Source organism: Oncorhynchus keta, chromosome 3 (assembly GCF_023373465.1).
Source record: "Oncorhynchus keta strain PuntledgeMale-10-30-2019 chromosome 3, Oket_V2, whole genome shotgun sequence".
Classification (NCBI taxonomy): Eukaryota; Metazoa; Chordata; class Actinopteri; order Salmoniformes; family Salmonidae; genus Oncorhynchus; species Oncorhynchus keta.
Genome location: NC_068423.1, coordinates 2743721 through 2761403, shown reverse-complemented (window position 1 = coordinate 2761403; position 17683 = coordinate 2743721). Strand labels below are relative to the sequence as shown.

The following is a 17683-nucleotide window of genomic DNA, read 5'->3' as shown; positions in this document are numbered from 1 at the left end:
TAATGTTTTGTAAGCCCTGCCAGAGCTGGTGTAGTAGGATTCAATCTTAGTCCTGTATTGACGCTTTGTCTGTTTGATGGTTCGTCTGAGGGCATAACGTGATTTCTTCTAAGCATCCAGATTAGTGTGCTCCTTGAAAGTGTCAGCTCTAGCCTTTAGCTCGATGCGGATGTTGCCTGTAATCCACGGCTTCTGTTTGGCATATGTACATATGGTCACTGTGGGGACGACGTCGTCAATGCACTTATTGGTGAAGCCGTTAAGTGAGTTGGTGCACCCATCCATGCCATTGGATGAATCCCAGAACATATTCCAATTCTGTATTGAGTGAGTCACTGGTACTTTAGTTTTTGCTTGTAAGCAGGAATCAGGAGGATAGAATTATGGTCAGATTTGCCAAATAGAGGGCGAGGGAGATCTTTGTATGCATATCTGTGTGTGAAGTAAAGGTGGTCTAGAGCTTTTTTCCCTCTGATTGCACGTGTGACATGCTGGTAGAAATGAGGTAAAACTCGACGATATCCATGGACAACCAGGCAGGATATAACTCCACCCAGTTTGCCAAAGCACAGCCCCTACACCACTAGAGGGATATCTTCAAACCACCAACTTACTACCCTGAGACAAGGCCAAGTATAGCCGACAAAGATCTCCCCCACGGCACGAACACGAGGTGGGTTGCCAACCCGGACAGGAAGATCAGGTCAGTGACTCAACCCACTCAAGTGGGTTGATGGATTCTGTACGCGTACCATTCAGAAAGTGAATTAGCAGGACAACATTTTTAAGTGACTTTGAACGGGGTATGGTAGCAGGTGCTAAGCTTATATCGGTTTGCATCAAGAACTACAATGCTGCATTTTTTTTCACGATCAACAGTTTCCCGTATCCCCGTATCAATAATTGTCCACCAACCAAAGGACATCCAGCCAACATGACACAACTGTGGGAAGCATTGGAGTCAACATGGGACAGCATCCCTGTGGAACACTTTTGACACCTTGTAGAGTCCATGCCCAGACAAATTGAGGCTGTTCTGAGGGCAAAAGGGGGGGGGGCAGAAACTAGGGTTGTGGTGGTCACAAAATTTTGTCAGCCGGTGATTGTCAAGCAAATAACTTTCAGTCTCACAGTAATTGTCCGTTAATTAACATAAACACTTTTTGTATCTCCTGGCTAGCACACTGATACAGACCTTTGGAACATCTACGTTTTAAAATGTCTAATGAACCCATTTAATATAGCCTACACCTTCTCAATGCATCTATTATTTATTTTAGACAAGTCCAAAGAAGCATGATATGAAGAAAATGTAGTCAGAAGAACAGAATAGCATACTCTGAGTTGTCCTTATGTTAGGTCATGTTGTGGCTATGTCAAATGGCTGTGGGCTACACTAGTTCATTTAACAGACAAGATTTGCTTAGAATTCCGTGGCGTTATTTTATAGTATGAAGTATATAGTATATTTTCTCCAAACGATTTGATGGAGTGCGCACATGCGGCTATTCTGTGTGAAGCGGTTAACAAATAAATATGTACTCCTATATGCTTAATTTAGAGTTACATTAATAACTTTAGTTGTTCTACAAACATTTAGCTATACAGTACCAGTCAAACGTTTGGACACACCTACTCATTCAAATGGTTTTCTTTATTTTTAATATTTTCTACATTGTAGACATCAAAACTATGAAATAACACATGGAAACATGTAGTAACCAAAAAAGCCACCCTTTGCGTTGATGACAGCTTTGCATACTCTTGGCATTCTCTCAACCAGCTTCATGAGGTAGTCACCTGGAATGCATTTCAATTAACAGGTTTGCCTTGTTAAAAGTTAATTTGTGGAATTTCTTTCCTTCTGAATGCATTTGAGCCAATCAGTTGTGTTGTGACATGGTAGGGGTGGTATTCAGAAGATAGCCCTATTTGGTAAAAGACCAAGTCCATATTATGGCAAGAACAGCTCAAATAAGCAAAGAGAAATAACAGTCCATCATTACTTTAAGAGAGTCAATTTGGAACATTTCAAGAACTTTGAAAGTTTCTTCAAGTGCAGTCGCAAAAACCATCAAGCGCTATGATGAAACTGGCTCTCATGAAGACCGCCACAGGAAAGGAAGACCCAGAGTTACCTCTGCTGCAGAGGATAAGTTCATTAGAGTTACCAGCTTCAGAAATTGTAGCCCAAATAAATACTCACAGAGTTCAAATAACAGACATATTTCAACATCGACTGTCCAGAGGAGACTGCGCGAGTCAGGCCTTCAGGTTGTTATGTGCATAACAGCAAAATTAATCAGCATATTGGGATTGAGAACAATACGGCGGAGGCAGCAGCAGCAGAGATGAGGAAACAGCCCTTGCCTTAAACCCTATTCAGGCAGGGTTAGTTTTACTGGTGGTGGTCAGGTAATGTAATGCACAAAACACCACATCTGTGGTGAATAACCTACTGTTATAATGCAATCCAAGCTGTTTATAATACAGCTTGGATTCAAACCAGGGACTGTAGTGACGCCTCTTACACTGAGATGCAGTGCCTTAGACCACTGTGCCACTCAGGAGACCCATTTCCTGATGATGGCTCACTGCTCTTCGTACTTGGCGGCTTCAGCCTCCCAACATCTGCTTCCGATTAATTTACTGTCTAAACTCTCCTGATCAACACCGTTGCATTATGCCTCTCTCTTATGTCAATATGCCTTGTCTACTGCTGTCTTGGCTAGTTTTTACTGTTTTTCACTGTAGAGCCTTCAGTTATTCTCAAAATGCCTTAGATAGCTCTTCAGTCCCACCCCACACACATGCGGAGACCTCACCTGGCTTAGCTTGTCCCTCCAGAGACGAAACCTCTCTCATCGTCACTCAACGCCTAGGTTTACCTCCACTGTACTCACATCCTACCATACCCTTGTCTGTACATTATGCCTTGAATCTATTCTACCACGCCCAGAAACCTGCTCCTTTTATTCTCTGTCCCCATCATAGTAGACGACCAGTTCTTATAGACTCTGTTCCTATTCCCCAGGCGCTATTATCCTACTCCTCCTCTGTTCCTATCCTATTCCCCAGGCACTATCATTTGTTGACTTCTGTAATCGCAAAAGCCTTGGTTTCATGCATGTTAACATCAGAAGCCTCCTCCCTAAGTTTGTGTTATTCACTGCTTTAGCACACTCTGCCAACCCTGATGTCCGAGCCGTGTCTGAATCCTGGCTTAGGAAGACCACCAAAAATTCTGAAATCCCCAACTACAACATTTTCTGTCAAGATAGAACTGCCAAAGGGGGTGGAGTTGCAATCTACTGCAGAGTTCTGTCATGCTATACAGGTCTGTGCCCAAACAGTTCGAGCAGTTCTACTTATAAAAATCATCCTTTCCAGAAATAAGTCTCTCACTGTTGCCGCTAGTAAAAGACCCCCCTAAGCCCCCAGATGTGCCTTGGACACGTATATTAATTAATTGCCCCCCATTTATCTTCAGAGTTTGTATATCCCTAAACTGGGATATGCATAACACCCCGGCCGTCCTACAATCTAAGCTCAATGACCGCAATCTCACACAAATTATCATGGAACCCACCAGGTACAACCCTAAATCCGTAAACACGGTACCCATTGATATCATCCTGAATAACCTGCCCTCAAATACAGCTCTACTGCCTTCAACCAGGATCTCAGCAATCATTGCCTCATTGCCTGCATCCGTAATGGATCATCGGTCAAACGACCACCACTCATCACTGTCAAACGTTCCCTAAAACACTTCAGTGGGCAGGCCTTTCTAATCAACCTGGCCCGTGTATACTGGAAGGATATTGACCTCATTCCGTCAGTAAAGGATGCCTGGTTATTCTTTAAAAATGCTTTCCTCACCATCTTAAATAAGCATGCCCCATTAAAAAATAAATACAACTAAGATCAGATATAGTCCTTGGTTCAGTCCAGTCCTGACTGCCTGACCAGCACAAAAACATCCTGTGGCATACTGCATTAGCATCGAATAGCCCCTGCGATATGCAATTTTTCAGGGAAGTTAGGAACAAATATACACAGGCAGTTAGGAAAGCAAAGGCTAGCTTTTTCAAACACAAATTTGCATCCTGTAGCACAAACTCCCTTTGCTAAATCCTGTCTCCTGATTCTGCCTCTTCGACCATACTATCCTCCCTTTCCACATCCTGTGACTCACACTGGTCTCTTTCCTCCCAGCCAACTCAGCCTTCCCCTCCTGCTCCGTGGCTGAGTGACTCATTGCGAACTTATAGAACAGGGCTGCGGTCAGCTGAGGACCTATCATCCTTTCACTCCCTCCTCTCTACCTTCTCTTCCTCTTCCTGTATCTACTGCTAAAGCCACTTTCTATCACTCTGGCTTCTGTCTCTAACAAGCTTCTTCCTCTAACTCTGGGAAACTATTTTCCACTTTTTCTTCCCTCCTTTTAATGTCCCTCCCTCCTCCCTCTCTTTGGACGACTTTGTCAACCACTTTGAAAAGAAGGTTGATGACATCCAATCCTCATTCAGCCTTTTGAATCCACTGGTCCCACTCACACATAACTACCCTACGCCTTGACCTCTTTTTATCCTCTCGCTCCAGATGAAATCCTGCAACTAATGAGGTTCGGCCCCAAAAACCTTCCCGCTCGATCCCAATCCCTTCCTCCCTTCTCCAGACCATCTCTGGAGTCCTTTTTTACATTCCTCACTTCCCTCATCAACTCATCCCTGACCACTGGCTTCATCTCCTCTGACTTCAATCAACAATCGATGACTCTGACGTCAAAAACTACAGACCGGTATCCCTTCTATTTTTTTCATTCCAAAACACTTCAGCATGCTGTCTCTGACCAACTCTCTCTCTATCTCTCTCAGAACGCTCTTCTTGACGCTAAACCAGTCAGGTTTCAAGACGGGTCACTCAACCGAGACTGCTCTTCTCTGTGTCACGGAGGCTCTCCACACTGCCACAACTGACTCTCTTAGATCCATCTGCTGCCTTCAACACCATGAACCATCAGATCTTTCTCACCACCGTCTCGGGGCTGGGTGTCTCAGGCTGCACACTCTTGAATTGCATCCTACCTGGCAGGCGAGATGAAGAGGATATTTTTCTGCACCAAGTACTCTCCCTACTGTTATCTCTAGGGCTCGGTTCGAGGCCCTCTCCTCTTCTCTCCATGCACCAAGTCATTCTGCTCCGTCATATCCTCACATGGTCTCTCCTATCATTGTTATACAGATGACACCCAACTACTTTTCTCCTTCCCCCGTCTGACACCCAGGTGGCAACATGCATCTCTGCATGCCTGACAGATATCTCAGCTTAAATGTTGGCCCACCACCTCAAGCTCAACCTCGTTAAGACGTAGCAAGATCTTCCTCCCGTGGAAGGCCTACCCACTCAAAGACCTCTCCATCATGGTTGACAACTCCATGGTGCCCCTGCCCAGAGTGCAAAGATACTTGGCATGACACTGGACAACACCTGCTGTTCTCTGCTAAAATTAAAGCAGTGACTTGCTCCTGCAGGTTCATGCTCTTCAACATCCGTAGGGTATGACCCTACCTCACACAGGAAGCAGTGCAGGTCCTAATCCAGTCACATGTCATTTTCCGTCTGGACTACTACAACTCACTGTTGGCTGAACTCCCCGCTTGTTCCATCAAACCCCTGCAACTTATCCAGAAAGCTACAGTCCGCCTGGTGTTCAAACTTCCCAAGTTCTCCCATGTCACCCGTTCCTCTGCACACTCCATTGGATTCCAGTTAAAGCTAGAACTGCCCTATGAGTGTTAGGCAAGTACAGTGGGCCAGTGCCATGGTCTTATTGTGGAAGTAATAGTCTTGAAATAGATCACTTTTGAACACCATGCCTTGGGAGTTTATTGAATTGATAATTCGGAGTATGTAGTCCACTGTCTTTTTAAACTCCTAAGAATGATGTCTTCGATGTCGAGGCTTAATTAGATATGCAAGCAGGACAGACACCTGTGTCCACTGAATATGAAACACATCCCTATTTCCATTTTGGCGTAGGGCATTGCAAATGTGTAAAGAGGCAAAAAAGTTGCACAGTAAGACTTCCTTTGAACCACTGGCCCAATGCCCAGTGACAGGCATTCACCATGCTTGTATTGGTTGTTATAGGGATAGCACATCTTCTAATGTATTATCAATGCATACTCGAAGGCACTGTGAATGCAGTGATAAGTAAGTTATAATTGGTAACTTCCTCCATGTATTATTTTTTTAATAATAAAGTTAGGTAACACTAAGATGCTCTCATACATGTATTTTTAAACTGTGATTACTTTAGTAGTAACAGTATACTTACATAGTAATTCGTGCAAAATACCATACAAGGTTTATGAAAATCATAAAAATAGTTATAGGTTCGCCAATATCTTCGTGTCCATCTGATCTGTCGTCATCTTTCAAGGCCTCACAAAAGGTGTGCGATTTATCAATCAATACCATGGAGCAACAGATTTATTTGGATGTTGTGGCACAACTAAGGGATTATTTTTCTCTCATTTAGAAATGCATCTCTTTCTCACATGGGATTGGTCAACCGAAGCACGAGGTGCTGAAAAGGTGATGATGCACATATGACAGGTTTAATGCTATGATTGGGGTTGTGACAGAACAGCAAAGGCCCATAACAACAACAACAACAAGATTATCAAAGATGTATTCCAATTGCACTGCTAAATCTAAAGTAGGGCGGCAATATACCAGCCAATCCGCTAGGCTTGTAATCATATTATGGCATAATGATATGACCAGGCACGTAAATATTAGAAACAGATCAATTTGACCCCTCTAATAATATACTATGAGGAATTTGATGGATTGAAAATGATATTCCCACGGTAGCTACTGGCTTTCTCTGGCTTTACACTACACAGTACTAGGCTACTCAATTCCTCATTTCATTATTGGACCCCCCCCCCCACCGCCAATTATCCTTGGTTTGGTACTAGTTTGTGCTTGGTTTGGTACTTGTGGTTTGTGAAGGAGGCTTGTAAGGAGAATGGGGACGAAACAAAACCCTTAATTCTGTGGGCTAACTTGTAACAAATAAAGATTTAAAGTCAATTCATAAGAATGATATAGAAAATGATATTTTTCTAATTGAGAAGGATTCTATTGAAATGTGGCGAGAAACACGTGATAATTGGTACTGGCTATATTGGGCTCAATTTTGTGAGTTCAAAGACAACTTTGGTAGTAATATGGACTTTGAAACAAGTGGTGTCTAGTAGGCTACAGAATTAGAGAAGGGTTGATTCTCTGAACATCAAGCAATAGGCTCAAGCAAACCTGTTTCTCTCCTCAGTCAGAGGCAGCCTGGCTGTCACAGACTCTGACCAGGAGCAGCAACATATCCTCCTTATTTGTTTAGAAAAAAAATGTGCATGCCAAAAAAAATGTGGGGGAAAGCAATCATCATATTTATACAACCTAATAATAAACCTAAGAAGAACCACCTTAATATTTCATTTCAAATGAGAAAATCTGCAAATGTGATCTCTTTATTGATCGAGATGTGTGTGACGTGGCAAAGCAGTAAGCTGGGTTATTTATCCTTCATTAATTACTTCTTCTTGATTTCAATATGGAAGGGAAACCAGGGTAAAAGGTATTCTTATACCATATTTTTGTGTAACATTGTAGCAGTTCATTCACTTGGGAGTGGTAAAGGGTGGAGTGGTAGGATGTTCCCCTATGATGAAAGAGGGTCATGACTGAAAAGGTTTGGGAAGCACTGATCTAGCTAATGATTAGTACAAATACAGATGGGCATGTTTCACCATATTTATTTGTATCCACTATGTTGCATCAGTTGGGCTACAGGTAATAATAATCATTGCTAAATAAAACACCAGCATGATAATGTTGTTAGGCTCATTTTTGGAGAGGTAGATTATATTGTATTGGTATTCCCATCATGTTATTGTCACTCATTTTGGAGTAGAAAAGTCACCAGGTCTGCATTCAGTACAAAATAAATGTAATACAACGTAAAGATTAAGTGGAAACTGTGCTGTTCTGTATAACCACTTGAAAATCGGAAAGAGGTTGGGTTGTGGGTTCAACATGCACCAATACCTTTCAAATACATCACGCATTGCTTTAAGCAATACCCTGCCACACTACCAAAACAGAGCGAGTGTAAAGTCTGTTGAAAAATGTTGAAGAATGTGTTGTTTAGTGCAAAAGCTATTACGCAGCATACAGTGGTTCCTCCATCAAAAGTTGCGAGCTTACGCCGCGGGACTTAGAGGTAATTTGTGGTTTAGTACGGTACCCTGCGTCACCACTTCATTGCTTCAGGCCAGAGCACACAGGAGTTAGTGCAGTGATTATGCTTTTGGGTCCAACTGTGTCTCCTACTGACAATGAATGGGTGACATAAACCTAAATAGAAACGGATAATTGTGCACGACTTCAGTATTACTTACTAAAACTGTTGTCACACTAAGGTTTTTATCATTTTATTTTGTTAGGACTATTTGGCTCTAACTGTACTACTGTAGGCTACTCCCAAGACACTGCATAGCAGTACAAGCTGCGTTGCTACAGATGCTGGTTCAATACCTGTGCTGTCCTCGACTGGGAGACCCATGAGATATTTGTTGGTGTTTGATTTTTCTCCCTCAAAAAACAAAAAATACTCATTCTAAATGACAAACTGGCTTTATTTACAAATTAGTAACAATTTCTCACCCCATGTTTAAAAATGGCCTTTTTCTCGCTCATTTTATGTTGTTTGAATACGAAATCATCTCCAAAATATTTAAGGGGCATTGCACTAATAATGGCGCTGAGTAGGGAAACGTTCCCATTGTTCTGTTCTTAGTGCCAGTCTGCACGTTCAAACTAAAACAGTGTAACTAATAATTTCATCTTTATGCTTCATTAATAAAATAATTATAAAAATACTCTTTCAAAATGCCAATGTTTATTTAATTATGGATCCATAACGAATTACTATGGGAATAAATATCACTGAATTACAGAAATATCCTCTATATGTAATTATTGGCGGAGAGTCACATCATATTTTCCGATATACTGTAGGCCTACCGTAGACGACATGAGTCTCACTAGTGTTGAGTAATGAGCTGTTAAAAGTGGTCCAGGTCTTATTTATTTAAAGAGCATATTTATTTAAAGAACTATTTCAGCACTATTTCACGCTGCTCTGAGACAAGCATGGGGACTGGTCTTGATAAATCAATGAGATTTTTATTTTCACTGAATCTCCGTTTGGGTATTGGTTAGACTAGAATTAGAAAATTAGGGTGTAGGAATGTTATGCTCTTAGTGTGAGCTTTATTTAACTAGGCAAGTCAGTTAAGAACACATTCTTATTTACAAGGACAGCCTTCTCCTTCCTTCCTTCCTGTCGGGGAATTGAATCCCAGTTTCCCACAGAACACTGGATTCTTTAGCTAAATAGCCCAGTACTGTACTCCCGACCGTCACCATATATTCCGTTCCACCCTAACAGGAACCCAGAGGAGAGGGTTTTTCGTTTTCCTCGGAATAGAAACACCATAATATTAATCAAATGAATCCCAAACTCTAAAAGTTATTGGAAAAGTAGACATTGTGATTACAATAAAGCATGTAAACAAGATGCTGTGTTTTTATTTACAGGTTTTCAAACACTTGTAGCCTGAATTGCAGGACAATAGACTCTTTATAGCCCGGCTACTGTAGGTATGAACATCCCCCTACCTGCAATGTATTCGATGCTTAAGTACTCTGAAGTGTTACATTTCTAACTCAAAATAGCAGTACAGTATTTCTTCATCAACATCTTTATGCTTTCGTTAATAAAATAATGATTAAAATACTCTTTCAAAATCCTGATGTTTATTTAGTTATGGATCCATAATGAATTACTATGATAAAAAACATCAGTGAATTACAGAAATAATGGAACAAAGTTTTCTCATGAAGGTTAACAAATTGTTGCTTAGTGGAAAATACTCTTTCAAACACACAGCCATGTTGTACAGCGCCCTTATGGCTATTAAGCAAGGATATATTTTGGCATTTATGGGCGGCACACAATTGGCACAGCCCAGGCCTTTAGAAATATTATTTTGACCTTTTATTCAGATTACCATCACTCTCCTTCGTTTGTTTTTTGAAAATGAAATAACCTCCAAAATATTGTTATATATTATCAAGTTGATGACACAGCCATATAGCCGGCACCTACATAAAGCTGAGTGACTCACTCATTCATTGTTTTGGATCGAAATAAATAAGTACCAAGATTCTTTCTGATAGTCTTTAATAAATACATGTTTTGGTTATCCTGACCTGAACACCATGTACAGTATTATAAGGGCCCATTAGCAGGACAATATACCTTTACCAACACCTTTCTGTATTTTGATACTTTGTTCCGGAGTGGATGGGGGCTCCCGCAGTGCAAAATGCTTTGCTATAGATGCAGGTACGATACCCGTGCCGGCCACCACCGGGAGACCAATGAGGATGCTTTTGGTTTTAATTTAGGATCCTCCAATCCTCTATATGTAATTATTGGTGGAGAGTCACGTCATAATTTCCGATATACTGTTGGCCTACCGTAGGGGACATGAGTCTCACTAGTGTTGAGTAATGTGCTGTTAAAAGTGGTGTAGGTCTTATTTATTTAAAGAGCATATTGAAGTTTGAAGCAATGGCCTAAAACTATTTTAGCACTGTTTCATGCTGCTCTGAGACAAGAATGGGGACTGGTCTTGATAAATCACTTAGATTTTTATTTTCACTTAAACTCCGTTTGGTTGTTGGTCAGACTAGAATTCAAAAATTAGGGTACAGAAATGTTACGCTCTTTGTGTAACCTTTTTCTGAACTAGGCAAGTCAGTTAGGAATAAATTCTTATTCACAAGGACAGCCTATTACTTCCTCCCCATCGGGGAAATGAACTGCCATGTGCCCGGCCTGCACGACATGGGGATCCTTTAGCTAAATAGCCCAGTACTGTACTTCCGACCATCACGTTGTACAACGCCATATTTTCTGTTCCATCCTAATTGAAACCCAGAGGGTTTTGAATTTTTCTTGGAATAGAAACACCACAATATTAATAAAATTAATTAAGCAAGTACCAATCAACTGTTACCCGACTCACCTACTCATTCCAGAATTTTTCTTTATTTTTAATATTTTCTACATTGTAGAATAATATTGAAGACATCACAACTACAAAATCAGTTTAAAACAAATTCTTATTTACAAGGACAGCCTACTCCTTCCTCCCCATCAGGGAATTGAACCCTAGTCTCCCGCGTGCCCGTCTCCCGCGTGCCCCCCAGTCTCCCGCGAGCTCAGTCCAGAGGCGCCAGAGCCCCTCAGTCCAGAGGCGCCAGAGCCCCTCAGTCCAGAGGCGCCAGAGCTCCTCTGTCCAGCGCTACCAGAGCCTTCCTCTCCAGCGTTGCCGTAGCTACCCGTCTGCCCTGCACCGCCTGATCTGCCCGTCTGTCCAGAGCTGCTAGAGTCTCCCGTCTGTCCAGAGCTGCTAGAATCGCCCGTCTGTCCAGAGCCGCTAGAGTCTCCCGTCTGTCATGAGCCGCTAGAGTCTCCCGTCTGTCATGAGCCGCCAGAGCCGCCAGTCAGCATGGAGCCGCCAGAGCCGCCAGTCAGCCAGGATCCTCCAGAGCCGCCAGTCAGCGAGGATCCTCTAGAGCCACCAGTCAGCCAGGATCTGCCAGTCAGCCACGATCTGCCAGAGCCGCCAATCAGCCAGGATCTGCCAGAGCCGCCAGTCAGCCAGGATCCGCAAGAGCAGCCAGTCAGCCAGCATCCGCCAGAGCCGCCAGTTAGCCAGGATCCGCCAGAGCCACCAGTCAGCCAGGATCTGCCAGTCAGCCAGGATCTGCCAGAGCCGCCAGTCAGCCAGGATCTGCCAGAGCCACCAGTCAGCCAGGATCTGCCAGAGCCACCAGTCAGCCATGATCTGCCAGAGCCGCCAGTCAGCCAGGATCTGCCAGAGCCGCCAGTCAGCCAGGAGCTGCCAGAGCCGTCAGTCAGCCAGAAGCTGCCAGAGCCATCAACCAGCCTGAGCTATCTCTCAGTCCTGAGCTACCTCTCAGTCCTGAGCTACGACTCAGGCCTGAGCTACCCCTCGGTCCTGATCTACCCCTCGGCCCTGAGCTACCCCTTGGTCATGAGCTACCCCTCAGTCCTGAGCTACCTCAGTCCCGAGCTGCCCCTCAGTCCAGTGGGGCCCGTTGTTAGGGTTCCTAGGCCAAAGTCGGCGGCGAGGGTCGCCACTCAAAGGACGCTAAGGAGGTGGACTAAGACAATTATGGAGTGGCTTCCACGTCCAGCGCCAGAGCCGCCACCGCAGACAGATGCCCACCCATACCCTCCCCTATAGGTTTAGGTTTTGCGGTCGGAGTCCGCACCTTGGGGGGGGTACTGTCATGTTCTGCCAATAGTTCTTGTGTGTTTTCCTTGTTTTAGTGTTGGTCAGGACATGAGCTGGGTGGGCATTCTATGTTGTATGTCTAGTTTGTCTATTTATTATGTTTGGCCTGATATGGTTCTCAATCAGAGGCAGGTGTTAGTCATTGTCTCTGATTGGGAACCATATTTAGGTAGCCTGTTTTGTGTTGGGTTTTGTGGGTGGTTGTTTCCTGTCTTTGTGTTTGTTGCACCAGATAGGGCTGTTTCAGTTTTTCACATTTCTTGTTTTGTATATTGCTCTATTTTCATCTTTCATTAAAGATGCATAAAGATAACCACGCTACATTTTGGTCCGCCTCTCTTTCACCAGAAGAAAACCGTTACAATAATATTTTCCATTCCATCCTTTTTTATTTTATCTTTATTTATCCAGGCAAGTCAGTTAAGAACAAATTCTTATTTTCAATGAACAGTGGGTTAACTTGCCTGTTCAGGGGCAGAACGACATATTTGTACCTTGTCAACTCAGGGGTTTGAACTTGCGGTTACTAGTCCAATGCTCTAACCACTAGGCTACGCTGCCTAACAGAAACCCAGAGGGTTAGAAACACCATAATATTTATCAAATTATTAAGTCAAATTTCTTAAAATCAATCCCATGTACTATGTTATTACAAAAAAGGTTTAAATTTCTCTAGTAATGCCAATATGGGAGACTATCAAATGCTTCTCAAAGTTGTAAAAAACGTAAAAAATGGCTGAAAATTAAGTAACGTGCCATAGAATGCTGCAGCAGCCCGCAAGGTGTGCTGCAGTATGACGCAACTTTTAAAGGAGGAACACTGTAGCAAATGTTAAATCAAATTGAATGCACCCCAGAACTAACTTCTCACAGTCGTTCTACAATCAAATTGTCAAGCGTGATTACTTTCTGAACTGTTAGAGCTAGACCAACTGTTGAAAATAATTAAGAAATGATTGGGATATCATTTGTGGTTGGGATATATTAACCCAATTAACAGGAAAGTATTGGATGTGTTTTCCCTTCAAAATTCACCAGAAGAAAGACGTGTGTGTGTGCGTGTGTGCGTGTGTGTGTCATGGTTGGGGTCAATCCAACAATGAATTTGAATTTAATTTGAATTGTCCACACCCCACAGGAAGAAGATCTTTAATTGAATTTGAATTGAAGGAATTGAAGAAAGTATAATTTACTTTAAAGCAATTAAAACCAATTAAACTGAGACGTGAAATATCAGTCTAATTAATTTGACAAATATTTGATCAAAAGGATATGCCACTCACTTAATAATGCAAATAATTACATATACCGTTTCAAAGATGTCAAACAGGATTTAGTTTTGTCATGAGATGTTAGATTGTTCCCTTCCATACTGCAGTGTTTGATCGAATACATTTTGGGAAATGTATTTATTCTGATATTTAAAAACATTAAGGGAATTATTAATTATTATAGACAACCCACAACATGATCTTATAATATTTCCAGACCATTACAAAAATACTTGATTGTTGTAGGAAAATACGTTTTACAAATGAAATGTTTGAACCTTCTGCTTCATGTTATTGTTAACCATACGTGATGTCAAAATAAAAAATGATATGGTGTGTAGAATAAATAAGCAATTTGAATTTCATTGAATTAAATTCTACATTAATTCAAGAGCAATTCACAACTCAATTCAGAATTGACCCCAACCTTGGTGTGTGTGTGTGTGTGTGTGTGTGTGTGTGTGTGTGTGTGTGTGTGTGTGTGTGTGTGTGTGTGTGTGTGTGTGTGTGTGTGTGTGTGTGTGTGTGTGTGTGTGTGTGTGTGTGTGTGTGTGTGTGCAAACATGGCTGACTGTCTTTTTTTGCGGGGAAATACCTGCATTGCAGTGGCTGTGCATAGCGGCCATGGCTCAGTCAACAGACAGAGCAGTGTGTGTGTGCAAAGCAGAGCAGGGCTTGTGCAGGGTCAGAATGAAAGAGCAGCACATGCAGGTGAAAAATGTCATGCCACAGCCATTTATTCTTACTGATGATTAACAGGAAGGAGTGGAGAGACAGCAGTGTTTACTTAGCTCCGCTCTGGTAGCCTATTGAACCTGAACCCCCGTGTCATGACACCTGCTCCTGAATATTATTTATATCAAGTTAGCACCGCAAGCTCCTGAGTAGCTTTGTCAGTGTGAATGGAAGCTGTATGTATGATGATATAGGCCACGATCATAGAGCCAAGCTATTTGGCAAAACCATCAAAAATCCTTACTGTTTATACAATAAGCCAAATCAAGTAGTAATCCAGGTCATTTTGACACATCTCTATCCCTCTGTCATCTTTCTTTCTTGGTAAACAAATGTTTTTTTTTTTCTGTGATTCTGAAGTTTATATGTTTACCCAAAGAAAATGGTTCTTCAATAATGGTGTCTCTGTGACATCTCTCTCTCTCTCTCTTTCTAACAGTGGCCCCCACATCCCCTAGTCTGCGTTCAGAGGTCTTCAAGCCTTGCATCGATGACAAGGACCTGGCCTTCTGCCTCAACGAGGGCGAGTGCTCCATCATTGAGACAGTAGCAGGAGTGCACAGACACTGCAGGTGAGTCTCTCGGTGTGTCTGTGTCTGTATTCGTTCACTGTGTCTAACTTGTCCTAGCCTGAAGATTCAGAACTTACGGTTGCAATAATGACATATTGCCTGTAAGGTTTGAATGGCAGGCTGCAGTGATCAGGACACCGCGGACCTGGCGCAAGAGATTGTGAGGAAAACGTACCTCAATCCAGGGACGGGAGATGGCACTGTACTCATAATTATCCCATTATCCAAATTGATACATCGAGAAGATTGAAATACTGCTCGTTTTTAATTAACCGGGTACTGGACACATACTTTTTTTCATAACAAATGTTTTGAAGATTTAAGCTTTCTGATAATGTAGCAATAATAAAACAAAATATTTTCTACCCCCCACACAAATACTTTTTTTTTTTTGCCTCATGGAAATGCTGTACCATACGGGTACTAAAATCGGATATTTTCAGAACACTCATTAAGTCAAATATAGCAGAAACAAGCACTCTTTTCTTAAAAGGAAATGATTCTGGCGTCCATTCTTCCTCGCTGTCACTGTCCTCAAGCTCACTGTCCTCACTGCTCAATTAGGCTCCTTTAGCCCTGTCCATTGCCTGTGAAAGTCAGTGGATCTGTTGGCAAAAACATTGACCAATGCAGTAAATTGCCCTGACAAGTAGCCTAACTGCACAACGATACCCTGAGGCAACAAAAATAAAACTACATTTTTTTAAATATAAACTAAATATCTTCAAAACCTATCAAATATGCTTCATTAGAGATTCCTACAAAAGTACATACTTTTTATTGTCAAGTTATCTCTATATAAACATGCAAAATAATTCAATGTATCTTACCTTTCACTCACACCATGCGCTCACGTTGCTCTGCTTCCTACCCCAACTCATACATCATACCAACTTCTGTACCTCATTTGATTGTTTACAGGATTGTTACATGTCGTTGCATACTGTCATTTATAGGATAAAAAAAATATATATAATTATATAGGGGCCAAAATGTTTTCTGTTGCACGAGGGCAACGATGTGCAGTAGAGGGTTAAACTGCCATTTTCACCAGCATACTAGGCTAGCTAATTCTAAAGCATCTCATTGGATTCGACAACACTTCCGGTGGCTACTCATCCCAATGCTACCTGTCACATTTTCATGGAATCCAATGGGCTGCTATAGTATTAGCTAGCATAGCATGCTGGGGAAAACAGCAATTTAAATAAAAAGTAGCAGAATTCCAATCATCTTGATTCACCATTTCGGGATAATTAGTACAGCAACATATTCCATCCCTGGATTGAGGTACATTTTTCCAGCCATATACCACGCCGGGCTCTGGCAGTTTACATTCTGGCATAGCACCGCTAAACTTGTCATTGCTTATCTCAGAAGATGTTTCGGTTGACTTCTTTATGTATTAAAGAAGGATATTAAAGAAGGATATGAATATTGGGTGACCTGGTGGCACGACAAATGCACAACTATATAGTTAAATTATACCTAACTTCAATGTTGTGTTAGGTACATAAAAGCACATTTAAAACACACATACAGTGCCTTGCGAAAGTATTTGGCCCCCTTGAACTTTGCGACCTTTTGCCACATTTCAGGCTTCAAACATAAAGATATAAAACTGTATTTTTTTGTGAAGAATCAACAACAAGTGGGACACAATCATGAAGTGGAACGACATTTATTGGATATTTCAAACTTTTTTAACAAATCAAAAACTGAAAAATTGGGCGTGCAAAATTATTCAGCCCCCTTAAGTTAATACTTTGTAGCGCCACCTTTTGCTGCGATTACAGCTGTAAGTCGCTTGGGGTATGTCTCTATCAGTTTTGCACATCGAGAGACTGACATTTTTTCCCATTCCTCCTTGCAAAACAGCTCGAGCTCAGTGAGGTTGGATAGAGAGCATTTGTGAACAGCAGTTTTCAGTTCTTTCCACAGATTCTCGATTGGATTCAGGTCTGGACTTTGACTTGGCCATTCTAACACCTGGATATGTTTATTTTTGAACCATTCCATTGTAGATTTTGCTTTATGTTTTGGATCATTGTCTTGTTGGAAGAGAAATCTCCTTCCCAGTCTCAGGTCTTTTGCAGACTCCATCAGGTTTTCTTCCAGAATGGTCCTGTATTTGGCTCCATCCATCTTCCCATCAATTTTAACCATCTTCCCTGTCCCTGCTGAAGAAAAGCAGGCCCAAACCATGATGCTGCCACCACCATGTTTGACAGTGGGGATGGTGTGTTCAGGGTGTTGCTTTTACGCCAAACATAACGTTTTGCATTGTTGCCAAAAAGTTCAATTTTGGTTTCATCTGACCAGAGCACCTTCTTCCACATGTTTGGTGTGTCTCCCAGGTGGCTTGTGGCAAACTTTAAACGACACTTTTTATGGATATCTTTAAGAAATGGCTTTCTTCTTGCCACTCTTCCATAAAGGCCAGATTTGTGCAATATACGACTGATTGTTGTCCTATGGACAGAGTCTCCCACCTCAGCTGTAGATCTCTGCAGTTCATCCAGAGTGATCATGGGCCTCTTGGCTGCATCTCTGATCAGTCTTCTCCTTGTATGAGCTGAAAGTTTAGAGGGACGGCCAGGTCTTGGTAGATTTGCAGTGGTCTGATACTCCTTCC

General features: G+C 42.0%; 1 protein-coding gene across 2 annotated transcripts in view; it reads left to right on the top strand.

Moving 5' to 3' along the window:
* Positions 1-17683, top strand: part of nrg3b (neuregulin 3b) — a 448553-nt gene that overhangs the window by 188852 nt on the left and 242018 nt on the right. For both annotated transcript variants that reach the window (XM_035744894.2, XM_035744885.2), the window contains exon 2: positions 14916-15048. In XM_035744894.2, the coding sequence (XP_035600787.1) occupies positions 14916-15048 (133 nt within the window). The remainder of the gene's footprint in view (positions 1-14915; positions 15049-17683) is intronic.